Source organism: Triturus cristatus, chromosome 8 (assembly GCF_964204655.1).
Source record: "Triturus cristatus chromosome 8, aTriCri1.1, whole genome shotgun sequence".
NCBI lineage: Eukaryota > Metazoa > Chordata > Amphibia > Caudata > Salamandridae > Triturus > Triturus cristatus.
The window spans coordinates 304031165-304058792 of record NC_140591.1 but is presented as its reverse complement, the minus strand read 5'-3'; the positions used below and the strand labels follow the sequence as shown (position 1 = coordinate 304058792).

At 47.1% G+C, this 27628-nt stretch overlaps 1 protein-coding gene across 1 annotated transcript in view; it reads left to right on the top strand.

The window, feature by feature from the left end:
- The window catches only part of LOC146802023 (cytochrome P450 2J2-like), a 472990-nt gene that overhangs the window by 288000 nt on the left and 157362 nt on the right, over positions 1 to 27628 (top strand). The window contains exon 6 of the mRNA XM_085621578.1: positions 22110 to 22251. Coding sequence (XP_085477704.1) covers positions 22110 to 22251 — 142 coding nt within the window. The remainder of the gene's footprint in view (positions 1 to 22109; positions 22252 to 27628) is intronic.

Sequence of the window (27628 nt, the reverse complement as noted above, 5' to 3'; positions counted from 1 at the left end):
ACCAATAAGACATGCCGACAGTACTGTTTCCCCGCTATTTTTAAAATGTTCGTCAGAATGGGTTACCGTTTTCTTTCGCCGTCCAGTTTATGTTTGTCAAAACGAATTTCAAATATATTCTTCATGTGCCGTTTCGGTCTATTACCATGCCAATGTCTTCCTTTGGCACAACAAAGGAGTACAGTTGTGAATTCAGAATTGCACAGATAGTATACTAAAGATAATACTCGTACCCTGTGCCTGGGGAGGTGTCTGGCCACAACCATTCTGCTTTTCACAGACTGCGGATGTTTGTTACATGGATGAGTCACTTATTTTGAACAACGTTGAGGATTCAATGCGCTGCTGGCGTCCTGAGATGGCGGTTCGAGGCCCAGTATTTATGGCCTCGGCATTTCATCCTTCTGAGGCCAGGTGGCGAATCCTTGTAGGCCGCTGTGCTTACGGGCGCTCAGGAGACATAGGCGGGGGGTCGGGCGCTGTCTGAGTGGGTTGAAGGGTGGTATTGCAGTGAGAAATGCAGGGAAGGTCCAGGTGTTGTTTGCGCAGATGTTCGCCTGCTGAAGTAACAGGGCATAAAAGGTAGCGGGTGGTACTTCTGGTTTAATGTCGCATCTAGAAAGTAATGCTGGCATATGGGTGCTATTGTCGGCAAGTAGTGAGCGCTTCGAAGTGCACTATTATCGCCAAGTATTCAGCGCTTTGAAGTGTTGGTTGGTGGCGCGCTTTGGTAAAATAGGTGGGTTCGGGTAAGCTGAAGTTATAGTGCGGTAAGGGCCTCTCAGAGTTGATGTGGGCCTTCGGTACAACTACAGTTGGACAGAGAGTATATACCATTCCGCTGGGTGAATGGGTGCGGCGGCACCTGAGGCTTAGCCCAGGTACCACCTCGCGGGCCATGCAGCTGCGCGCAACGGTGGGGGAATGGTAGAGCGGCGATTGTAGCGCCATTTAGAGGATGGAGGTTTTTTTTTTTTTGACGGGCTTGACCCACGAACAGTGGTTATGGGTGGGGAATTGGAAGTGCTGCCAAGGGTTAAATGCGCGTGGTTAGCGAGTGGGATATAGTGGGTTTGGGTGCGAATTTACAAAAGTGGGTGATGGGTGGAAGTTTGCATGGGAAGGAGTGTGGGAGGGCTGGGTGGAGCTGGGAGACTGTTTCTCGGACTGCTGGAGCGCTCTTTGGAGGTGGCGGATTGCGAGGGGGGTATCAAGGCACAGTGTTCTTAGAGCAGGCATATGATGGGCAATGTAGGGGTCCTATGGGAAGGCGTCGGGCATTGTGGGCAAGGCTGTTGACTTTGGGGCGGAGGGATGGCGTGCAGATTTCGGTGTCGATCACATCCCGTGATCCTGGGCAGATGGTTTAGTATCCTGGGAATAGTACGGAAGGGACGTTAGCCGGGTGTGACGTGGCGGGCAAGTCTGGAATACACACACAAAAACTGATTGGGAGTGGAGGGAGACGGGGAAGCGCCAGTAGGAGAAGTGGGGAGCACTGGTTTGGGCAGCTGGGACCAGGCAGCAGAGGGTCTGGTTTTGGGATTGAGGGGGAGGGGAAGCCCAAGGCTGTCCAAGAGAAGAAAAAAACAAGCCCGGCGGAGCGTGGCGCGCGCGCTTGGCGGCATTGCAAATGCTTGTTTTAACTTATATTTTAGAACAAGACGCTGCTGTTTGCAGTGAGCTTAGAACAACACATCTCCCACACACCAAATTGAAGGAAATCAAAATAAAAACGTCTTGGGGAAGTTTTGCTGAGTAGTGCACGTAGTTGGCTTATTTCTAGCAAATGCTTTGAGCACATGATCGGGTTGTGGCACACAAAGGAATGCCGCCACCTTACCCTGCACCACGTATCGGTGAACTCTTCTCAAATAGCTTTAGTTTTTGTGTCTGATTGTGCTTTGTGTTTGAGTTGCATGACCGTGCGTGTGTATTTATGGCGAATGTGTGTTTCTATGGTGGTGTGTATGAGTGTATCTGGCAAGGTGTTATTTATTCAGCTGTAAAAAGATGTGTTGCACAAATATATGTATGACTATGTATGTGGTGCTGTGTGTGTTTGGATTCCAGGCAACGTGTAGATACTAATATTTTATGCAAATACAACTTCATGTCAGTTGCTGGGCTCTGAGAAAGAGGAGAGTAAGAGTCACGAGACTGCATTTGATTTCGTAAACACTCCTCGGGGATGGGAAAACAATCTCTCCAGAATAAATCATGCGCTTGTTGGCACCTGAATTTGATGTGTAGTAACTGACAAGTCACCTTCACCACTATCACGCCAAGAAAATAAATAAAGTAAATACGGTTAGCCATATGTAAACAAAAGCGCACGGTCGCCATGAAACTGAAAGCCCAGCTAACTAGCACGTAACATCAAGCGGCTGTTTCCAGTGAGCTTTTAATAACACGTCTCCCACACACCAAATTGAAGATAAGCCCGGCGGAGCGTGACGCGCGTGCTTGGTGGGGGAGCGCATTCCAGGCGGGGGAGCGGACCCTTTGAAGTGCTCCCAAAAGCGGAGTGCATGGAGGCACGATGCGCGTGATTGTGCGCGTGCTAGCCATGCAATCCGCTTTTGGGAGCACTTTGAAAAGCCCTTTTACAATAATCTTGCTTTGCGATCGCTTACGCGATAGCAAGGCGAGACCTAAAAATATAGGACTAACACCACTAGTGATGCAATTAGACTGTGCAATCAGATTGACATGCCATATATTTTTCTTACAATTGGAGCTTACATCGAGTCAGCATGACAGCTCACTAGGGGGGGACATGAAAGGACCGAACTATAGGCTTCTTAGCAATTATCGGAAACACTTGTGTCCAGGCTTTTTATGTACTTTTAAGTATTGTTGTTTTCAAACGAATCTACTTTGTTTCTGCACACAAAACTATATGAGAATACTTTGGGGGCTATTGCAATGCTGGACGGACGACCCCATCTCGGTGTGAGATCCGCCAGACCATAGGTCGGCGGTTCCGCCCACCTTATCACGATGCAACTGCACATGGTGCGGTTGCAAACTCCCATAGAGAAATGGGAATTTCTTTAAATCCCTTGAAAGTGTGGCATGCATCTCATGTTGTCTGCCACACGGTACAGGGATTTTCAGGGGGCACCATAGGTGCTCCCCAGGCCCACAACCGGAGGCTGTGGAGGCATAGGGGCCCTGCTAGGAGCCCCCAAAGTCGCTTTCCCACAGGCTTTCCATGTCCGAAAACCTGACATAAAAAGCCTGTCGGAAACCAACATCATAATCCCTACAGCGGCAACGCCGTCCGTAAGGGATTATGTGCAGCCTCCAACTGGACGACGGGCTCCTTGAGCCAGAGCCGGACTGACTACCGGGCGTTTTGGAATTCTGCCGAGCAGGGGGCTGATTTCACTGCGGTGGGGGCTGATTTCGTTCATGGAGACCTGCGTGTACTTCGAAATAATTAAAGCAAAATGAATTTCGTTCAGTACACGCAGGTCCCCATCAACGAAATCAGCCCCCAGCTCAGCAGCATTCCAAAACGCCCGGTAGTCAGTCCGTCCCTGCCTTGAGCCTGTCGGAAGCCAGTCGGTCTGACTGGCTGGATTAAACTCTGACCACCTTCACTGTAATAAGGCGACTGGAGTTTAAACCTTTGATGTCGGTCGGAAAGCCTCCGACCAGCAGTCTGCAGGCGGAAAGCGCTTATATTGCAGATGGCAATTTGGATTCTCAGCAGTATTGAGCAGTGGACAGTAATTGATGATTTTCGTCAGTTCCATGATATAAATGAAACTGATATCCCACAAAAATTGGGTTTTACCCCCAACCAGAAACCCAATTTCTTACAAGAACGCACAGTGTAACAGGGCCCACATTACAGTGTTTGCAATAGTCCAGTTTTTAATCAGCTAATCTTTAATGCTTTTTTTCCTGCCCAGGACTGCAATGCCTAGTATGTATGGTCCTAGTCTTTGTCAGTTAGCCAAGTTTGTGGGTGTTGTAATATTGTGCTATGTCATAATGAATGTTTATGTTTGAAATATGCAGCTGTTGATAATGTGATAACAGTTTCTGTCCAGGGATTTAGCTGTGCGTTGTGCCCATGGACTAACATTTCCATTTGATCACTTCTATTGGTGTGAGTGGATACTGTGCCTATGTCCAGGCCACTTAATTCTACTAATGTATGGTGTGCTACTTGGCTCTCTCCGCATAATTACTGACTGCTGTGTAATGAAGAACTGTGGCTTTTACATCTCATTGCCATCTCAGATGGATCTCTGCTGATTGGTGAGTTGCATGCCTCTGTGCCTATTATTGACAGCTGTGGCCTGCATGGCTATATGCCATTGATTGGCTGTTGCTTTTTTTGGCGCTGGCCTATTGTTGTGATTGCAGTCTTCTATTCCTCTGTGCAGATTATTGCTAACTGATGTTTCTTGTGATTATGTGTTTTTCATTAGTGCTTACAAGCTCAGACTACGGTATTCTGATTATTGTCCATTGCTTTTTCTCAGTGCACTGTTATTGCTGTTTGTAGTATCTAACATGACTTTGTGTCTGTTACTCCTGTCGCTCATGGCATTGCCCTGCCTTATAACTCATTTCAGAATATAGCAGACTGCTGTCTTGCATGACTGATTCGTATTCTGGATTTTGTCCTCAGAACAAGGCCTAGAAATCCTTTTTTTTAGGCCCTCTGGCGCTAAGCCCTTAGTCAATTTACCAACCTGAGACAGAAAACCTGTGGACTGCAGCCACCTTGCAACCGACATTGCTTGAGTGATGTGTGTTTTAGGTAACAGTCAGTACTGTGAGATTTCACTGGGAGAGTCAACGGAAGTCAACGGAACTCAAACCCTCTTTCAGCATGAATTGGCACACTAAAAAACACTAGCAAGCTATGAATATATTTTCAAGATTCATTAAAATCAAAATCCTATCCTAACACCCACAATATCAACATTAACTATTATACAAAAGAAACAAGATAGTGGCACTGACACCTGTCAGAAGGCAGAACAATAGAAAATATAGTAACATTATGACAGTATTATGAGGCTTCTTTATAGTAATATCCCTAAACCCTCCTTTCCTAGGCTAACTAAGGTAACCTTAACACCAAAAAGGGACCTATTCGATTTTCAAAAATGGTTCACACCCACATACCTTTTCTGAACAATGGAAGCACATACCTTTTCTGAACAATAGTGAAGAAAAAAGAGCTGCTTCTGTTCCTGTCAGTTTCTCAGCAGCTATGTCCTCAAGTCAGCAGATAAGACGAGCAAGGAACTCGTTGTGCCTTCCCTGTAGTCTTCAGCATGGAAAGGTGTTTACGGCTACTTGAAGACCCTCAATCTTGTATCCCTGGAGCTAAGTTTCTCACTATCTAATAATGCTTTGTTCCCGATAATATACTTTGTTGGAGCATTATTGAACATCTTCAAAATATACAATTAGTGGTAGAGCCTCTCATACCTTTCACTTACTCAAATCTGGTGAAATATTGCCTATTGCTTAAAATTGATAACTGAGAAGTCAATATATCAATTTTTATAAAGCATTGTTCATTATTTAAAAACAATAACTGGAAACACAATTCAGACCATGCAGAAATAAACCTGAATACATTCAAGCAAACTAAATTATCACCTTTCGATGAATAAAAGCATTAATAATTGTGCATTTTTATTTGAAACATACATTTAAATAAACATATATAATTCAAGAGGGGGATACTAAGAATAGACTATGTTTTTGGATTATACCATCTCGAAATGATTATGACAAATATTCTATGAATATAAATGTATTAATTTATGCATAATGAAAGATGAAAAAACTAGGCTATTTTATCTTATTCCTCATTTCAATTATTGTGTCTTGGTATAAACAAATAAAAGGATCAATAAAAACGAAACAAAGTGTAAAGTTGACTAAAAATTATTTATATCAGCAAAAAGATAACAGCTTCTGATTGCTTTGTTTAAGTTTACTTTGTTATGAGAACATATGAATATTTTCAAACTTGCAGCATTGGAAAGAGAACAATACTCAGATGAGAACAATGATGATTCTTCTCTACTAAAGTAGAAATGACCAAACATTCTCAAACGTCAGTGCAAATTCATGAATTTTCTCCAGATGCAAATTATAGTGAGGTAGCCACAAATCTCTCCAAAAAACAAGGCTCTTGAAACCACAGGTGAAAATGTTGTAATTGGCGATGTTGAAGACCATTCTGCAAAACAACATCAAGTGAATCTGGTCTGTGTGGTGACCCAGGTGTTAGCCTTTGTGAATTCTCATGTATAGTTTCTTTAATGATAGGCAACTCCATCACAGTGCAATATACTTGATTCACTCTGATTGGTCAAATTATTTCCCAAATGTCAAGGGACTTTATTGAAAATTGTTACATCAGAAGGTGCAGATAAACTATTTCAAAACAGATCATGTATCAGAAAGCAGGCCTCACTTGGGGAGTTTGGAATCTGTGAAATGACAAAGTCCAGTCACACTTTACATGTTCAACATGTCTCCTCAATGGAATAATGCCATTGCTTCACAATCTTGTTGTTCAGTTGGAGGGAATTCATTGGCACCCATGTCTTAAAACCAGTTAATAGGCCAGAGCAGATGGTTTAAAGAATATTGACTGTGCCTGTTGTGTTTGATGCATGGCAGATGGTGAGCAATAAATAAGCAAAACATGTCATGAACTGAGTCTGAAAATGCTCCTGGCCCACTACAAGCCACAGGTAGCCCTGAAGGGACTGCAGGATGGGTTTATGGAAATAGGTGTCCTGCAGATCCAATGCCACCATATAGTATCCAGGGCTGAGGGCAGGTAAGACCTGGGCCATTGTGAGCATTTTGAATTTGCCCTTAGTCATTCTGTGGTCAGTGGAAGGTGATGCAGAGTGGTATTGAGGGGACAAGAGTACGACTTCGGGGCTACTGCAAGACCCACCACTCTGGTGTTATGGTCTGCCAAACTGTCAACAATCATTTGATCCTACCTCTAACTGGGTGGCTATGCTCCACTAAAGGCACACTAAGGGGATTTGGCAGGTGGGGTTTTGGGGGGAGGGGGGGACAGTGGGCTGAGTGGCTCGCTGACCTTTAGTGCAGGGTTGGTGGGCACTGTGGCCATTGTCGCAAAATTGCTAGGCACCTTGTTGAGGCTGTATTCGCTTTCAGTATTGGGTACCTCTGCCGAAGCTGCGACAGGAACGGTAGGGCTGATGTGGCTGGCGAGGCGGGGCAGACAAGCCCAGGGAACATGCTGTGGCCCTGCTCTCTTTGAACCGCTCCAGGGCAGAATCTTCCTCGTCTCCAAACCAGCGAGTCTTGTCAAAGTGTATATCCATGAGGGACTAATGAACGTCACCTGAAAAACCTGTGCACCGCAGCTAGGCATAGCAGCAAATGGTGATGCGGCTGCCGGATACGGGCTTGCCGTGAACATATACGACTGAACGCGCAAGTACTTTTACTGAATACACTGGAGGCTTACTAGTGCCACAGGTGCTACTTCTCCGCCCTTTGGAGGCATTGCATATTGACATTGAACTAAGGATATAAGGGCACAGACTACTGGCTTATGGCCTTCATTTCTGGAGAAAACGTTTATCAAGGGGGACGCTTTACAAGCAGATCTGCCTCAGTGTCCAAACGGGTTGTGCCGGGGCACTTTGAAGGATGGGCTCCGATGTCAATTGACTTTGAATGCTTGATCAAGAGGCTTGGGACTGTATGTGCACCCTCACTTAAGTTCAAGAGTGGCAGGAAGAGACCTAGCTCCATTTGGATTGTTTGTGTTTCTTCTTCTAATTCCCCCAAAGATTTGGAGAGTGAAGACAATTAGCCTGTGGATCGACTCCTGTGACTCCTTCACTGGAAGCTGAATGGAGCCCAACCCTTGGACTTGGACCAGTCATGACATGGGGTCTTTCAATGCTTGGTGATGTAGAACCTCGCCTCACTGTCCCGTATGGCCTTCAAGTTCATCAAACTCCATTCACAGCAGGTCCTGGACTTGTAGCTCAACCACAGCCACCACTGGCAAACCTGGTGATGATCAGTCACAGACAGTTGCTTGTGACCATCGCACAGGGCTTGAAACCTGTTGTCTTCTGAGGTGACATTTGCCAAGTACACTGACAGAATTTTGTCAAAACATTGTCTCAAAGAGAAAAGAGGTAGCTCCTGATCCACATCTGGTGGCATGGAAAGAAAGAAACTGACATCAGCGTTCAAAAGTGGCACCTATATGGGCCGCACACGTCCTTTCCGGAGCAGAATGGCATTAGTGCAACCTATCGGTGGACAGAGGTACTGCTCAAAAGTTTCCAGATCCAATCAAAACCCTCAGGGGTGTTCAAAAGGTGAAGAATGTGATGTTAGAGGAGGAGCCTAGCGCGCAACCAAGATGGCCGCGTAGGTGCGAGGCTCCCGAGGACCTCCGCGACCTCCTGAATTAATCCTGGCGATATCCTGTCCTTGTTGAGGGGACTGTGTTGGGGAACCGGAGCTGAGGCGCCACCCGTTTTTTGGGCTCGAATCGGACCCCGAACGCCGGTGGGAGCATCGATCGAAGGTTGCGGCCTTCTCCTCGCCGGCCCCCCGGATTGGAGTAGTGGGGCGATCCGGGGACAAAGTGAATAACAGCGGCGAGCGGGGCTGGGCGACTGGCGTACCCCGCACTTTCACTTTCACTTTCGCTTTTGCGCCCTCCTAGCTCTCAAGCCGGGTCGGGCTGCGGAGCGGGGTGCGGTGGCCTTGTCCGGGAGCCCGGCTGACCCGCCGGCGGTGGGTTGACCCGCGGTTCGGTGGTCGCCCCTGCCCCCCCCCTGGCACCCGTGACTGGTATAGCGGCCCGTTTGGGGAGCTTGGCACGACTGTGGAAGAGCCAGCATGTCCACCAAACAAGATGGCGACCGGGCGAAGGTGAAGACGACCCGCCGTGGCACGGCGCACCAGGCCAACAGTATGGACCGCTACACGCTTCAGAAGGGTTCTCCGGAGACATCGAGTGCATCCCCGGTGGGCCCGACGGAGGCATCTGCTCATCCAGGGGATCTGACCCTCCGGGACGTCATGGGCGCCATCGCAGAGATGAAGGCCTCGGTGGACCAGCGTTTCGACACCTTAGCGCAAAAAATAGACTCGGTCCTTGTGGATGTGAGCCTTGTGAGGGCAGACTTGTCCAAAACGAACGACCGAGTCGACTCCCTGGCCCACACTACGACGAGCCTCACGACAGACGTGGTGGCCCTCCAGAAGGAGGTGCGCCGGCTTGGCCAGGCGAGCGCCCTGATGGACCGGCGATTGGAGGACTCCGAGGGTCGGGCCCGGAGGAATAATGTCCGTATTGTGGGGGTCCCGGAGGGACGAGAGGCGGAGGCGGCGGATCTCTTCGTGGAAGATTTGATCCTGACCCATCTCCAGCCCCGGGGACTGAGTAAGCTTTTTGCGGTGGAGCGTGCTCACCGGGTCCCCGGGGGCAGACCTAAGACTGGTGCCCCGCCGCGGCCGCTCATTGCCCGGATTTTTAATTTTCGGGACAGAGATGCTATCCTCCAGACCTCCAGGCAACAGGGACCGGTCAAGCTTGACAACATGGAGATACATTTCTACCCAGACTTCACTCCGGCGGTCCAGAAGCAGCGACAGAGCTTTCTTGGGGTTAAACGTCGCCTAAGGGACCTGAACCTCAAGTACTCAATGCTCTTTCCAGCCAAGCTGAGGGTAGAGGTGGATGGTCGCACGCACTTCTTTGACCGGCCCGAGGCGGCTGGGGACTGGCTGGACACTCTGCCTGGAGATCGGGGCCGGGGGGGCGGGGGGGGCGCGGCTGGCGAGGAGGGCCCGCCGGATCAGAATTGAGGGGTGACTGATTAGGCCTTGCTCTGGACGTTGTTCCTTCACCATTTATTGATTGCGTATGTTCCCCTCCTATGGAGGTTGCGTGGGGTCTGTTGGGGGCTTCCCTCCTCCTCTGGGGGACTAGTTAGTATTTAGCTATGGGGCGACAGGCACACTGCACTTTGGGGGGGCTGTCTGGGCTCATGCAGGGGTGCAGGGAGGGGGGAGTTCTGTTGGGACCGGGGGGTGGGGGGGGTGTGTTGTTTGTTAGCACCGCAGGGCAAACCCGCTACTATGTTCTTGTTATTAGGATGCTCGATGGGGAACGACCGATTGATTCGACGTATGATGGGGGGTAGGGATTTGACTGTGTTGTCATGGAATGTTAACGGCCTGGGGGATAGGATTAAGCGTGGTGTGGTCCTGCAGTACTTAAAACGTATTTCACCAGATGTTGTCTTCCTGCAGGAGACGCACCTTATAGGTAACTCCTTTCATGCAATGAATCGGCGGGGATATCGTTTGGTGGCACATTCCGGCTTCACCTCGGGCTCGCGGGGGGTGGGTATTATGATCAAGAACTCGCTCCCGTTGGAGATTGATGAGGTGCGCCATGATGAGAGGGGACGCTACACGGTTCTGGTGGGAAGAATGGAGGGTAGAGTGTTTATCTTTATATCCGTGTACGTCCCGCCTGGGTTACAAGTCACCACATTCGCGGACCTGGGGCGCCTCCTTCTGGACCTTCCGAGTGGCCTGCTGGTGGTTGGAGGGGACTTTAATGCGGTAGCCTCTGGGTCTATGGATCGCCATCCCCCTAGGGACCTCCCCCGGGCACAGGCATGGCTGCCCGGCCTTCTGGACACGCTGGGCCTGGTGGATTGCTGGCGATTAAAGCATCCTGAATTGCGACAGTACACCTTCCACTCGGGTGCCCATGGTAGCCTCTCGCGGCTTGATTACATCCTTGTCCCGGCGGCCCATGCAGGGAGGCTGGGGGAGGTGCGCCATCTAGCACGGGGTATCTCAGACCACTCCCCATTGTTGTTGCATTTCGATGTCTTCCCGAGGGGGGATGGCAGGGTGGCCCCAATCAATGCATGGTATTTGCGTGACCCCACCATTCGTGCCGATTTGATCAAATCCTTACAGCGATATTTCGACGAGAATGTGGGGTCGGTCTCTTCCGCCATCTCCCTGTGGGAGGCTTTCAAGGTAGTCCTTAGAGGGGAGGCCCTCTCCTTTATCTCCCATGCCCGGCGGCTCGAGCGGGAGGAGGTGACCCGGGTAGAGGCCGAGATTGCAGAACTGGAGGGTGACCTGGGGAGCGGGGTAACAGACGCCAAGTTGCATGTTCTACACCTAAAGCAGGCGGCCTATCGGGCCCTCGTCACGGAGGCGGCCAGGGGCCTCAGTAGAGAGCAGCAGGGGCGATTGTATGATGTGGGTGATAAGGCTGGCAAATTGATTGCGTGGTTGGATAAGAGGGAGAGAGCGAGCCGCGTGGTGCCTGTGATTGAGAGTATTGATGGTGCGTGTGTCACCGAGCCGGAAGCCATTGTCTCCTGCTTCGCGGATTATTTCCGCGAAGTCTACTCCCCGGTTTCCCCCTGCTCGGAGGAAGATTCCCATGCCCTGCTTCGGGACATCGCACTGCCCTCCCTAGCAGTGGAGGACAGGGATTCGCTTGACGCCCCTCCCACCTCGGACGAAATTGCCTTGGCTATTCGCTCGGTTGCATCCGGCAAGGCCATGGGCCCCAATGGTATTCCCATCGAGCTCTACAAGCTACGCCCGGATGTGTTGGCGCCCCACCTGCGCGCGATGTTCCTGGCAGCCCACTCGCAGGGTTCCCTTCCGCCGGACCAGCGCCTGGCCACAATTGTGGTGATCCACAAGGAGGGGAAGCCCCGTGAACGGGTCACATCCTATAGGCCGATTTCGCTTTTGAACGCGGAGCCCAAAATCCTTGCCAAGGTGTTGGCCAACCGGTTGGTTGGCGTGGTGGGCGACCTGGTCCACCAAGACCAATCTGGCTTTATACCGCACCGCAACACGGCGCTCAATCTGCGGCGCTTGCACGGGGTGCTCGCGCGTGTCCCATTTGTGCGGGAGCCGGCCATCTTGGCATCCTTGGACGCCACTATGGCGTTTGATACGCTTGAATGGCCATACATCTGGGCGATGCTGGCGAAATTCGGGTTCGGCCCGGGTTTCATTAGCTGGGTCAAATTGCTATATTCGGGCCCATTGGCGCAGGTGGTAGTGAATGGGCGAGTCTCGGCCCCATTCGCGCTGGGGAGGGGTACGCGACAGGGTTGCCCCCTGTCGCCTCTCCTGTTTGCCCTGGCCCTGGAGCCCCTGGCGGAGTGGCTACGGTGGCACCCCTCTATCCGTGGTCTCCGCTGGACCCCCGAGCATGAGGACCGTGTGTCCCTCTACGCTGACGACATCCTTCTGTATCTCGCCTCCCCGCGTAAATCACTGATCGTCCTGGTTGATGTTTTGCGCTCATTCGGTCGCAACTCGGGCCTGGTCATCAACTGGGCGAAATCCTGTGTCTATGTGCTCTCCGGGGAGGCTCCGGCCCTACCACGGGACTGTCCGATCCGGATTGCCCCCCACGGTTTTCGGTACCTGGGTATCTACATCACACTTGACCCGGAGGCCCGCTATGAGCGGAATTTGCTGCCCCCCCTCCAGCGCTTGAGGGAGGACGTGGTGCGCTGGCGGCGTCTGCCGCTCTCGCCGCTCGGCCGAGCGGCTTTGTTCAAAATGATGTCCCTGCCGCGATTCCTCTACGCCCTCCAGAATACTATGGACTTGGTCCCGGCACGCTATTTCCGTGAGGTGGAGGGCCTCCAGCGGCGCCTGTTCTGGGACGGGAGGCCGCGCATTGCTCTGGCTAAATTGACGCTCCCGTGGTACGATGGGGGGGTCGCCCTCCCGGACATTAAACGGTATTACTGGGCCTCCCAACTAGCTGCAATTAATCATGGCCTTTATGGGCCCGCCTTGAACCCGGCATTTGAGATGGATAAAATGCTCCTACCCGGTGGCGATTACAATCGCGCGCTCTACTCTGGCGCGCCCGACTCCCGTTTGACGGGACCGACGCGTGTTATGGTGCGTGTCTGGCACGCGGCTAATGCAGCTATGGGGTGGAAGAACCGTTTGACCCGGGCGTCACCGCTGTATGCGTCTGAGAGGTTGGGCTCCCTATGGACGTCGAAGGGCTTCGAGAAGTGGGACACGATCGGAATCAGCACGGTGGGAGATCTCTGGACGAGGGGGGGATTCAAAACTTTTGAGACGCTGCAGGCGGAGTTTCAGCTGCAGGGCAGTGAGTACTTTCGGTACCTACAAGTCCGCCATGCGCTGGGCTCCGTCTTCCCGGACGTCGCATCCATTCCGGAGTCTTCCCCCCTGGAGGACAGAGTGCTGGACGGCCATGTACCGGACAGCACGATCTCCCTCATATATAAAAAACTGATCAACGATAGATCGTGCCTGCTGACTAGTCTCCGCGAGGCCTGGGTTGCCGACGGGCTGGAGCTGGACGGCGAGGATTGGATTTCCGCGGTGGCCTCCCCGAAAGAGGTGGCCATCCCGGCTCGCCTTCGTTTCGTCCAGCTCAAGATCCTTCACCGGGTTTACGTGACGGGGCCAAGGCTTCTGCGTATGGGTTTTGCTGGTGACGGACTGTGTAAGCGTGGCTGTGGTGCGCTGGCGACTTTCATGCATATACTGTGGGAGTGCCCGAAGGTGGAGCGATTCTGGCGTGGTGTGCATGAGGTCCTGCGTGTGGTTACGCGTGTCGCGCTGCTGCCTGAAGCGAGGAAATGCTTGCTGAATGTATGGGAACCGAATGACTATTCGGTCCCGCAGACGCGGTGGGTGACTCTGGGATACATGATAGCTAAGCGTGACATTGCTCAATTGTGGGGATCCCAGAGGCCCCCTGCGGTATCGGCCTGGAAAGAGCATATGGATTGGTGTATGTTTCGTGAAAAGGTGGTGTATGTGGCGAGGGGTAAGCCTGGGGCGTGGGTGAAACTCTGGGGCCCCTGGAACGCCTACCGCGGGGGTATTTGTGAGCCACCACTGCTGCCGGCTGCCTCACCTGTTCCGTCTCCCTAGACGGCCCCCCTCCCTCGGCCGCGGGCGCGCGGTCCCCCCAGTCCCTGACCTACTCCCATTCCCCTCCTCAGAGTTCTGCTTCTGGTTTGGATCCCCCACTTATGGAGCACGTGCTGTCACTTTGGATCGCGGGTTGCCTTGCGGGTGTGGTTTTTTGGTGTTGTTTTGTTTCAAGAAAAGGGAACCGTACTATGGGCTTGGAGCTGTGTGGCCTGCACCACTGATTACTCCTGTTTCACTGCTCTGCACTGCCGAGAGACTTTTGCTGTATGTATGCAATATGCTTTTGTCATTCTAGCGGCCGGCCGGGTGGTTGTAGGCCCATACCTGTAACTTTTACAACCTGCAATAAACGGTTTCAAAAAAAAAAAAAAAAAAAAAAAAAAGAATGTGATGTTAGAAGTCTCTATCAGAAACAATATTTTGGTATCACTTTATTTTTGTAGGCAATATTTTGTCATACAACCTCTCTCTGCACCTTTTCTTTCAGAGTATGCCTGCTTTGCTTTTATAGCAGCATATATCAGAGTGTATATTTAAGTCTTTTTTTACAGGATATGGCTCCAGGCGATAATCACTTAAATCCAGGTCTTTGCTAAGCTTTTACAGGTGGTCTTTCACGGTATTCAAACTGGAATGAGAAAGCCATCTCTGGCACAATTTTCCTACACTGCTCATAGTTACAGTTATAGTTATATGTCATATCGGGGATCGGGTCTGTTTCCCAGTGGACCAGTGGGTTGAGATAGAAATCTGTGCATACACATGGGTGTATCTATTAGCCCACAAAGCTATTCACTCTGAATCAAAGATTATTAAGCTGTATGTTCCATTCTACACCATTTCAGTTTTAACATTGTCAGTAACATTTTCAATTTCTAATGTGTAAAGTTCGTCAAATTAATTTTTGCAACTTGTGGTGTCTTTAAATCTTTAGAAGATGCAACGCTCATGCATATGGTTTGTTTGACTGTCTTATTTAGGAACATAATTTTTCTGCATGTATGGCCTAAACAGAGTAGCAGTGCCTACATTTGGCAAAGGTTAGTCCCCTATACACTTTTTTCATTTATTCGTTCCTTTCGGTATACATAACTATGTTCTTCAAATAAATCAATTAATTGAATAGAATAAATAAGCATGTGCTTCGCAATCAGTCTTTTTTCAAATTTTCCGAGATTAGTAAAGAAGCAGATGGATCAGACCTGTCATCACCATTAAAACAGGGAAACCTATTTATGAGCGTGGTCCGACAGTGATCCAACTGTGTATAAGTATATATTTCTCTAGGGCAATTATGGAGAATTTAATTGTATCCATAATCATGAAAAACAGCTCCTGATGATGTCCTGCATTTAAATAAGATCCTCCTCATTGTTCAACTCAATCATTCATTGATTATTTACCAGCATTTATGTCCCACAAACTGGCAAAAAGGCCAGAAATTCCAATTTTGTCCAGAGAGATTTTTAAAGCAAACAACACAGTCCCACAGCATAGTCTGTGCAGTGATGTTAGTGGTATGATAATCCCTTTTTGCTCTGTGAGAAGAAGAATGAGGTTGCAATTTCTGAACTGCTGGAAAATGCACTATTTTACTAGGTAGGCACTTTCCATGTACCAAGAACAAATTATAACCAACATCAGAATCCACATTAGAATAGACAGAACTCCATCAGCAACATAGAAATATGACAATGATTAAAAATGCATCAGTCAATGAACCCCACCTTAGGGACCCGTCCGTCAGAAGCTTGAGTAAGTTTATCTGTATCAGTGATAGAGTCATGGTTCTTCATGTTGGACAATTTAATTCTAATTTCTTGCCCGGTGTGCAATATATGTAACTGTAAAAGAGGGCCTGGTGATTTGATTTTCGACTCTGCCACCTTTCCAGGGACATCAAGGTCAGGCACAAACATTGGCACTCCAAAGACTAATTGGTATAGGGTGTGACTAGCATTTACTCTAGGCAAGTCATACAGGCTAGGTTAACCATTTGTTTCCTGTATCTAATAACCAAAGCAATCAAAAGCTTGTTTAAGCTTAGCATTAGTTTGCTCTACAACACTTTTCATTTCCAGGCAGAACGAGTGTGAATATAGTAGTCGTCAAGCTATACATTATATATATTAGAGAAATTCCTTCCTCCACCCCCAGTAAAAATGGGGGAGGAACAGCTACCATTGTCTGTGAGAAGCAATCACTGACTATGTGTGCTAGCACACCACCCCTATGCACTGCTGCAGCCTCCTACATGGATGGCTTTCTCATTCATTCCTGTAATAATAAGTCCTTGTCTGAAAGGTTGTAGAAGAAGACCTTTATTTGTAGATATCCAAACCAGCATCAACAGTCTCATCCGCTGCTTCGCTCAGCCTCGCACAACATAGAATGAATCACCCTCACTTTGACATTCCACTGACATCATCAGAATACGAAAGCAATACATTCTGAAGTAGATTACAACACATCTCCCTTACCAAAAACAAAACAATAAAAATAGAATAAACAAATAAAACAAGGAAAAACAACTAAAATAGGTTCACAAAACAATGCAAGGTAATACATACTTTGTTCCTAAATTTGTGACCTAACTTTCATGCAAAGCACATTACATGGCATAATCTTTGAATTTGACAGGCAAATTCCTATTCCTCTGACCAGCTTTCCTAAAGACAGTACTTTTACTCATGGCTAGTTCTTTTCCACAAGCATCAGCACATACCTTGGAACTATCCACTACTGTACTCCCATCCACCCCAGAATGACTCAAACCTGTATGTTTTCCCAAACATTTCACTAATCTGGACATGCTCCACATACAACCCGTGTTCACTTTCACAACATTTTTCCTAATAGAAATAATCGTGAAAGGACCCAAGAAAGACGATCTTCCTTTCAGTGTATGCTTGGGGTTCTTCACCATCACTCTATCACCAACATTCCATTTCCTGTTCCTTACTCTCATCCTCAAATCAAAATCAGCTTTATACTTATTTTGATAATTCAAAATCCTCCTATGTCTCTCTTCTGCAGGAAGTGCCAAACTCGAGCTCGTAGGCAACCAAGATGGATTCAACTTAGAGACAGCTTTCCTTCCCCTCAAAGCCTCAAAAGGTGATAACTGAGTGAGTGCGTTGGGTGTTGTACGATGCGCCCACCATGTGTCTCTCAAAACACTATTGAAAGAAGCTCTGGAACTAAGAGCACGCTGAGCACAATCCTTCACTATGCGATTCATTCTCTCAGACAACCCATTAGCCTGAGGTGCATACAACGCCGTCTTCTGATGTACTATGTTGTGATCCTCAAGAAACTCTCTCATCTCATGAGACACAAACTGCACCCCATTATCCGTTATCAAAAACTTGGGTACACCTTCCGAAACAAAAACATCCTTCAAAAAGTTAATAACTACTCTCGTGCTCACAGAAGAGACACATTTTGTGACAACCCACTTAGAAGTGTAATCAACTAAAAGAATAACAAATCGTTCACTCGACGGCAAAAGCTCAAATGGTCCAACTATGTCCAAACCCAATTTGGACCAAACAACCTCAGGAACTTCCACAGGAGATAAAGGCGCTTGACAAACCACATGAGACTTGTCACTTGAGGCACAAGACACACAATCCCTGACCACATCTTCAATCATCCGATCCATGCCAGGCCACCAATATCTTTCTCTGACTCGAGCCTTGGTGAGACTTCTCCCTAGGTGACCTTCATGCGCTGTGTTGATAATCTTGCTTCTGAAACCCACAGGCGGAACAAGTCTTTCCCCCCTCACCAAGTTCCCACCAAAATACGAAAGTTCATCCCTGACAGGCCAATAACCTCTCATCTCCTGTTCCAATGTTTTATAATCCGGCCAACCATGAACAATCCACTGCCTCAACAATTCCAACTCCTCATCCTTGTTCACCCCATCTGTCCATGCTTCTAGCGTCAAAGTGGATTCAGCAACCCAACACACACTATCACTACCATCACTGCCATCGTCATCACCGTCTCCTGCCAAAGGTAACCGAGAGAGACAGTCTGCGGACTTGTTGCTAGACCCAGGTATATATTGCACCTGAAAATTATATTCCTGCAATCCTTCACTCCAGCGTTTGATCCTAGGAGTGATGTGTTCACTGTGTCTGCAAGAAAAGATCTGGGTGAGGGGACGATGGTCCGTCCTCACTAAAAAGGGAATCCCCCACAAATAAAACTTAAAATGTTGCACTGCCCAAAAGATACTCAAGGCCTCCCTTTCAATACATGAGTAATTCGCTTCAGCTCCCCTCAGAGCCCTGGAGGCAAACGCCACCGTTTTGTGTTCCCCATCGATCACTTGGGAAAGAACCGCTCCCAAACCCTTAAGACTAGCATCAGTAGTCAATATTGTTTTTTTATGAGCATCAAAATGCCCCAGAGTAGGCATCTTCCCAATCTCCATTTTAATTGCCTCAAAAGCTTCCTGACACTCACTAGACCACAGAAAATGTGCACCCTTCTTCAACAACGCTCTGATAGGCTCGGTTACACAAGCAAAACCTTGAACAAACTTGGCATAAAATTCAGTAAGACCTAAAAATGACCTTACCTCCTCCTTGTCCTTGGGCGTGGGAGCATTCACCACACTTTGTGCCAATTCCAATTTCGGTTGAATGCCCTCACCAGAGATCACATGACCTAAATAAGTAACAGTTTCTACTCTAATACGACATTTTTCTTTTTTTACTGTTAGACCTTTCTCTCTTAACCTTCCTAAAACTTCTAGTAACGTCCGACTATGCTCATCATCGTTCTTCCCATATATCAAGATATCATCTTGAAAAAACATGATGTTATCAATACCATCTAAAACCTTCTTCATGACCCTCTGGAAGCATGCCGCTGCTGATGCCAAGCCAAACGGCATCCTCAGAAAGCGAAATGCCCCCAGAGGTGTCACAAACGAGGTGAGGTGCCTTGAACCCTCATGCAAAAGAACCTGGTGATAAGCCGACGACAAATCTAGTACACTGAAAATGCGGGCCCCTTTCAGCGTACTGAGCGACTCTGCAATATTTGGTAAAGGCTGTCGATCTACCCAAATCCACTCATTCAAACCTCTTAAGTCAACACACATTCTGATACCTGCTCCACCATCCTTCGGGGCCAAAACAATCGGGGCCAACCATTCTGAGGATTCTATCTCTTCTATAACCCCCAGCTTTAACAACCTCTCAAGTTCAGACTTTAGTGGTTCAATCATCATGTTCGGCACCTTTCTCACTTTGTGCACACATGGTACGGCTCGATCTTTTAAAATGATTTGATGCTCAAACCCCTTCAGACACCCTAACATATCAGAAAAGACTTCAGGGAATCTGTCAAAATACACACAATTTTGGTTAACAGATGCCCCCTTGTCAACCTCACGATCCACCAGCATGACCTGATCCTTAGGATCTTTGGCGTTAGGATTAAGCATAATGCCCAAATCACGCTGATGCCTCCATCCTAATAGGTTGTCCCCTCTTTCCGCTACATAAACCTTACCCAAAGTGTTCCTGTCCTTAAACGTAATGCGTGCTTCAATATACCCTAGAACATTTATTTTTGCACCTCCATAGCTGACCGGACTAATGTCCGGTGGAATGAGCACCACATTGTCAAAACCCACAACTTCGTCCCACTGTCTATTCCCTATCATCGTGAAAGGGGAACCCGAATCAGCTAAGACTACGAAGTCAAAGTCATCCACACCAATTTTGCATTCGGGCATTGTTATTCTCCCAGTATCAACATCCCCTTCACCACCATCGCCACCATCAATACACAAGAGCACAGTGCGCACAATTTCAGTCTTTTTGCTCGAATTGCGAGTCGATCTGCAAACCCTAGCATAGTGTCCCTTGACCCCACACTTCATGCAAGTGGCTTCCCTGGCATAACAATGAGGGTAGCTAGAGAAATGAGAGGAACTCCCACACCTAAAACACTTCATTTTAGACTGGTCCATGGCTTTCTTTTCACTGTCGCCAGTGTTAGTACGAATTTCCTTGTCACTCCTAGCTGGTGAACTCTTATGGGAAGCATTAGTACGTAAGTCTTTCTCAGGCCCCTTGGACTTCTCTTGTGAAGAAACCTTTGCTACATTATCAGAACTCTCTAAATACTCTGTATCTGTTACAACATGGACTTCACTAGCTTCCTTTTTTTCTTCATGGTTTCTCTTCATTTCTTTTACCCAAGAAGAGGTGTTTTCCATGCCCTCTACAATCGCGATAGCTTCCACTAATGTAGGATTTTTAGATAAGAGTTTTTCTTGCACACGGGTACTGTTTGTGCACCTAACCAACTGGTCCCTGACTAATGAGTCAGAGAGATCTCCAAATTCACATGTACGTGCCAGGGTTTTAAGAGAGGCAATATAACTTTTCACCCTTTCATTGCTACTCTGGACTCTAGTGAAAAACTTATGTCTCTCGAGGACCACATTTATCCTAGGGCCAAAATACTTCTCCAACATCGTCATTGACATTTCATAAACATCATTAGGCTCCCCCTCCTCCGTTCCAATATGAATGAGATCCATGCTATCATATGTATTTCGCCCCTCAACTCCCAGGTTATGTAATAAAATGGCTTGCTTCCTGATGGCTGAAAACTTTTCCCCTCCTATGGCAACAATGTAAGAATCAAATAAATTCCTCCACCTTTTCCAAGGAAGTATAGGATCACCTTTTTCCGAAAGAAAAGGTGGAGGTTGGGACATGCTTGTTGAAGCCGCCATCATAACAGAGTAACGGAGTGAAAGAAAGAGAGAATAGTAGATAATCTAGTCACTTTGAACAAAATAAACTAAAATAATTAAAGTAGTCACCGTAGTCTCCGTCGAGGATACGAAAACTGAGTCTTGAATGCGATGTCCAAAACGCCTCAAACACGTAAAAGAATCCAAAACCCAATAATCCAACTAGCGCCGATGTTTACGTTGCTCTGAAGATCCAACAGAAAACGTATTCGGAAAAACCCCAATCCAAAATGGCGCTGACGCAGGTTCACGTAGAAAAAAAAAACCACCCCAATCCAAAATGGCGCTGACGCAGGATAAACCAACGTAATGACGAGAGATTCACTCCGTCTAAGAACTCAGGAAATGCATTCGGATGCAGCGGATGATGGCATACGCGAGTGCGAGCAGAGAATGTTGAAGCGGTGAGTGCGAGCGCTAACACATTCAAAGAATGCACGGTTCCAACGATGTTCTTGACCAACTTGATATAAAAAAAAAACTAAATAGTCTCACCTCCGTCCTCACTAAAAAGGGAATCCCTCACCTCCGACCTCTCAACAGGGCCATCCGATATTTCATCAAAGCCATCCGAAGCTCGTAGTCTCCAAAAACAGTTTTTTGTTTTTTTAAAAATTCAATTAAGAAAGTCCAGAAATGGCATATAGTAGTTGAAAGTAATGCCAGTTCCCCTCTGAGGTAAACCGAGGCTCTTAACGTAACGTTCTTCTTCGTAAAATCCAAGGAATTTCAAAAACGAGACATTTTCTCGTTGAACGTTACGTTACGTGGGTCCAAAATCGTAGGGGAATTGATGCTGGAATCGAGTGCTTGTCCCCAATCAAGCTTGGTCCTTCGTCGCCAGTGTAATAATATGTCCTTGTCTGAAAGGTTGTAGAAGAAGACCTTTATTTGTAGATATCCAAACCAGCATCAACAGTCTCATCCGCTGCTTCGCTCAGCCTCGCACAACATAGAATGAATCACCCTCACTTTGACATTCCACTGACATCATCAGAATACGAAAGCAATACATTCTGAAGTAGATTACAACAATTCCCTCTGTTGGCAGCCGTGCAGATCCCTCTGGAAGCCCTTGACTATTGTCCCTGTCGCGGGAGATGAAGCACAGAACAGCATGTGGGGTATAGGGGTGCCTTTCATCGTGCAGGAGGTTTGAAGTAAGTGTGCCAGCCTGAAGCCAGTGTATTATGCAGTCTGAAGCCCAGATTGTGGATGATAGAAGCACAATCAGGGAGTCAGGAGATTGCTTTTCGACAGTGCTGGTGCTCTGTGTGACTTGGAGCTTTGAACTTATTGAGTAAAACTCTTCCCTCTGCAGACCCAAAATGATCCAAGAGCTCCATATGATGAGGCCAACCTGGTGCAAGTTGTGGTGGATTTGTTCATAGCAGGCTCGGAAACCACTGCTGCCACACTCCTGTGGGCCCTGCTTTATGTGGTAAAATATCCCGAGATACAAGGTGAGTTGTTGAGTAAACGGCATTTCAAGAATGCCAATATTCATAATCCTTTAATTGTATAATATGGAATGAAAAGTTCTCTATGATTCCAGATTCGAGGTAGCTATTGATGCTTGCACCCACTATGAACCTATGTGATAAAGAAATGGAATGTTGATATTTGACCTCAAAAATACTGTAGTTAGAAACATGTTGACAAGAAATCACAGAAATTCTTCATAGCATTTGAGATGTCCTGTCAGAGGACACCTCAAACCCCAACAGACGCCGTCAAATAAGGCAACATTCCTGAAGACATATTGTTGGTGATAGAGATGCAGGATTGGGTAAAGCAAATTGCTGTTTATTCACTTCACTGGGTAGCCCCTATTAAGGAATATTCTATTAGGGTGATTTTTATTCTATTTATACTTTTGTAATTAACATCAACAAACCCATGAGGACATTTGCATAATAGCTGACATTTCCTTAAATATTCCCACATCACCTCCCTGTACACAATTTTACATTCTGATGTAAATCTCTTTCACACATGAGTCATACATATATCCTTCATTACTCCTTATGGGTTAGTTGCTCTTCAGACTGCAAGGGGTACTGTAGAATTGGTGACCAGATATCGGTCTGCTAGTCTCTGGTAATAGTTCCTGACACCCACTGCTTGGAAGTTGGTACCTTGGCTACGTCTGTGACTATTTACACCTGCCAAGACTTTTTTGGAAGTAAAGAAAGAAAGAAAAAAAGAAAACTGCATATTGTGGACAACTACAGGACTGAACATCTATTGCATTTTTAGGTGCTCAGGATTATGTGTATTTGTTTTCAGGAGTTCTTCGTCTCCTGATAAAAGAAGGAAGTGATGGCTGCCTTTTTCAGTAGTAGCACTGGATATATATGTGGTGAATTTGAGATATTGGGCATGCACAAGGTTTGCGCAACCGTGCCACCATTCTATTGTTTTATGTTCTGAGGAGGTGTCTATGGTGAATTACGTTGATCCTACTGCTGGGCAGTAATTCCCCTGTTTGAGTAAGTATATTCCCATATTTAATCTGTAATGAGGACGTCTAGGTCTATGTCCCATTTGTTCTGGTTTGCACTGTAGTACTTTGACTGACCCGCTGCTTCTTTCAGTACAATACTGTTATTAGTCGCTTGGATGTCTTACTGACAATTACTAACTTGAGTGGCTGTAATCCTGGGTGGCTCTAGAGGAAGTCTGGAGTTACTCATTTGCTCTCTATCTTGGGCTGATCGGACAGATACAAGTTTAATGGGTTCAAGGCAACATTTAACTTAATTTTGTTGGTTATGGTGAAGGTAGATCACTGACAGAATATGGAGGACAAGAATATCATGTGGGCAGATTATCGTGTCAAAAATATTGAGGGTCAAAATATCGAGAAGGTAAGTACAAATAGGTAAGTAAAGATTTACTATTCTTAATTCCATATCTACGTACCTTGAAGATATATATATACACATCAAGGTAGATATATTCAAGGTACATATAAGTGGAGTTAAGTATAGTAAACCTTTGCTTTCCCATAGAAACTTACCTTCATGATATTTTTGTCCTCCATATTCTTGACACAATATTTTGTCCACATAATACTTTGGATTCAATATTTTTCCCAGACATTGATGAGGGTCCCCTCATCTTAGAGATCTTACCCCTTATTAAGGTTCAGCTTACTCTGTTCTGTGATTGCCGTCTCTTCCCTCCTCATAGTAAAGAGTGGGTTGTGGACAAGTGGGGATTTATTTCAGTACAAAATTACAATTCCCACCTTATTTTCAAGTGTTTTCCACTCTCAAATCGTGCACTGTACTGTTCTTATTCATTGGTTTTAAAAAAATGGATTGACATATTTTTTTTGATAATACATTTTATTGAGTTTAAATCACATCAAAACAATACATTGGTAGCAGAATCAAATACATAATGACGATTGTTTACAGCCACACAACTGGAGACAGGGGAGCATAAGGCATACTGCAGGGTAAAGTAATGCCCGTAAGGGACATTGAGCCTACACACCCGCAACCCCTTTAGAGGACTAGGTTGAACCATTTGCCCCACACCTTCTTTAAAAGTTCAGGACAACCACAGGCTTCAAAGAGTGATTCCTCTTAGGTCCCACACCAGTCAGTGCATATTAAGTGCAGATGCAAGAAGGGTGGGGTGCACAACATCTGTATCAACTGCTAGGTGAGCCATGTAATGCTGGGGGTGAAATGAGATGTACGTACACTGCACTTGTGCACACACATAATATAGGACCAGATGTATCAAGCTAAATTGCGTTTGCAAACGCTGAAATTCGCAGAATTTCAGTGTTTGCAATCGCAATTTAGCTGTGTGCTATGTAGGTAAGTTTAAACCTACTCGCAAAATAAGGAATCGCAAAAATTGCGATTCCCTATTTTGCGCTTGCCTTTAGAGAATAGCAATTTGTGATTCCCTAAATGCTATGCTAGTAGGCATCGCAAATTGTGATATTGCCTTAAGGAATTGCAAATTACTATCAACTTCAAGTTTCAAAGTGGCATGTGGCATGCCCTTAGTCATGTATGTGCGCCACATGTGCACACATGCACATTTCAGGGGCGCAACAGGGTGTCTTTTTGGAACCCTTGCACCCTTGAAATTGCATTCGCAATTTGCGAGTACCTATTGGGTACTCGCAATTTGCACACGCAATTCCCATTCATTCCTAAGGGCCTCTTGGCCCATAGGAATGAATGGGAAGGGATTCCTTAATTGCAAGCCGCAATTTGCTAGTCGCAATTAAGGAATGAGTAGGAATCACAATTATTATTGCGATTCCTACATACATAGCAGTTTGCGAGTCCTTAATAGCGATTCGCAAAGAATCACTATTAAGGACTCGTAAATCTATTTTTTGATACATAGGGCCAATAATTCCATGTCTGGGGCTGCGAAGCCTTCCATCAGTTACAGCTTAGTTAGTGTGTTCCAGGATTGTCTGGGCGGCTTTCCTGCCCACAATAGCTTGCTCATCACGCTTGCTATAGACTGAAAGTAGTGTCAAGCGAGGGGATCGAAATATTGACAAAACAGTAGAGGAACTTGGGGATAATAACCATTTTGGTGATACCAAACGTGCAAATATGATTGGTGAGATGGGGCAGCCTTTTCTTGTGCCTGCTCAATTACAATTACTTGGGAAGTTTGATCATTAATAAAGAGACTGGCAGTAAAGAAGGTATATAGGAGTCTGATCCAGTTCACAAATTGGCGAGGGATGCCCATCTGGGGCTGCATTATAGAAGTGACCTGGGAGCGCAAAAGGCGTTTGTGCCCGCTTTGCGTGCCCCGGAGCCCTATGGTATTACAGAAGGGTCCGATAGAGCTGGTGCACATAAAGTGCCAGCACTATCTTCAGAGGGCGTTCCCTCATGTGCATGGGGGCGTGGTCCCATGCAAATGAGGGAATCCCTTTGCCTCTGCTCCCGCACCTTATTTCAGACATGGGCGCAGAGGCAAAGAAGCTGTCAGAAGGCACACTGATGGTGAACCACCTAAAAGGTTGCACACTGTCAGTGCGTCCCCTGATGGTAGCCCGTTGTAGGGGGAGAAGGGGGTACCATGGACCCCCCCCAGACATCCCCTTGCAGGCAGGTGCAGTCACTCACTACACTTGCCTTCAAGGGAATCTCTATTCCCCCTTCAAAGTGCAGGCAGGTTGCCGCCTGCACTATGAAAACATGGAGTGGCTGTTTTTCACAGGATTGTGCTGCCTCCAGGGCAGCGCAAGTTTAAAAGGTGCGCCCGGCACAAGCAATGAAAATGCGCCATTTGCATTAATACGGCCCCTGATTTACTATGGTAAATAAATATTTCTACCAAGTGGAATTGAATGCCCTGATGGCATCTAGAAAAATAGTTGCCACATTAGTTTCAGATTCTATTTGATGAATAACAGCAAATAGGGTGTACAAATTATGTGCAGTTGAACTCCCTGGAACAAATTGCACAAGGGCCAGTTTCTGGAGCATTGGTAGGGGCCGATTTTTAATTACTTTAAATAAGATAGGGTTCTACAAGAATCACATTTATCTGTGGCCTTTTCCGGTGTCAGTAATGTGATAAGTATCGCCTGCTTCAGTAGCTTGCCTTCTTGTGTGGTCTCTTCAAAGGCCGCAAGGAGATGCAAAACTAATAGATCAATGTTCTATCAAATTTGGACCCCCTGGTTTGTCCTACCGTTGGTTTTTCCATCGGGAAGCTCAGTTATCACCTTCCTTATCTCCCTTAGTGTGAAGGGTTGTAAAATAAATTGCCTTTATCCCTCTCCCTATCAGGCTATGGCCATGTTCTCTAAGTATGAATGTATGTGTTCAGGAGCACGTGACCGTAGCAATGGGTGTATTTTATAGTATGGTATTCTATAGTAATTTACAAATTCCCCTATGATGTTTGCAGGGTTGTGCTTTTTTTTCAAAACCTTTTTATTGAGGCTTTTTTTTACTTGTTACAGTACCCGCACGACTTAATATAGTGACCTAAGTATAAGCAAACAAAATGACAGTTTGAATAGGTACAGAAGTGGTAGTCGGTGAGTCCGGCTTCATAGTCAAATTGCTACTGTGGTACAACTGGAGTAACAGGTCAGGGAATCAAGGCAATACAGCAGCCCCGCAGAGCTGGGAATGGGATGGGCTGCATGGATGGAGCTGGGCCGAAGCTCGTGGTGAGTAGAACTCGGGTGGTGAATCAAGAAACAGATGTACATCTATAGTATCAAAACTGGGGAGAAAGTAGCAACTGAATTGCAGCACGTTTGTGGGTGACAGGTGCAAATGCAGGGCAGGGGGGCCGTGGGCTTGCCTGGGCGGGTGGGCTACATGCTGGCCATGGGCAACAAAGCAGGCCAGGCCGTACAACCGCACAGTGCTACCACAACTGTTCCCGGGGCCTGATCCCATGCACGCACTGGTCAGGAGGGTCACATACACGGCCGGGACCAGGAGTCAAGGCGAGCGGGGTGGGGAGAGGAGGTTTGAGTGCCTCATTGGCTAACATTCTTGGTGGGCATCCATTCTCTTGTATCGTTTCTCGGATATTGCGTTAGCATCATGTGCCATGCTGCCGCAATAGACTTTTTGCGAAGGCGATGTGCCTCTTCATAATGGAGGTTTGCCCTTTTAGCATCTCCCCATCTCAGCAGTTCTTTATTCCATTGGGTGAGTGGAGGGGTTGGGGATCCCTCCAGTGCAGTGTCACGGTATGTTTGGCCAGTAGAAGGGCCAGATTCACGATTCGGCCTTGAACTGCCTGATTTTTCCCCGCAAGTAAATCTCTAAGGCAGTCGCTGCCCATAAGTTCAAGTGGGGGAGTTCAGTGTAGGGC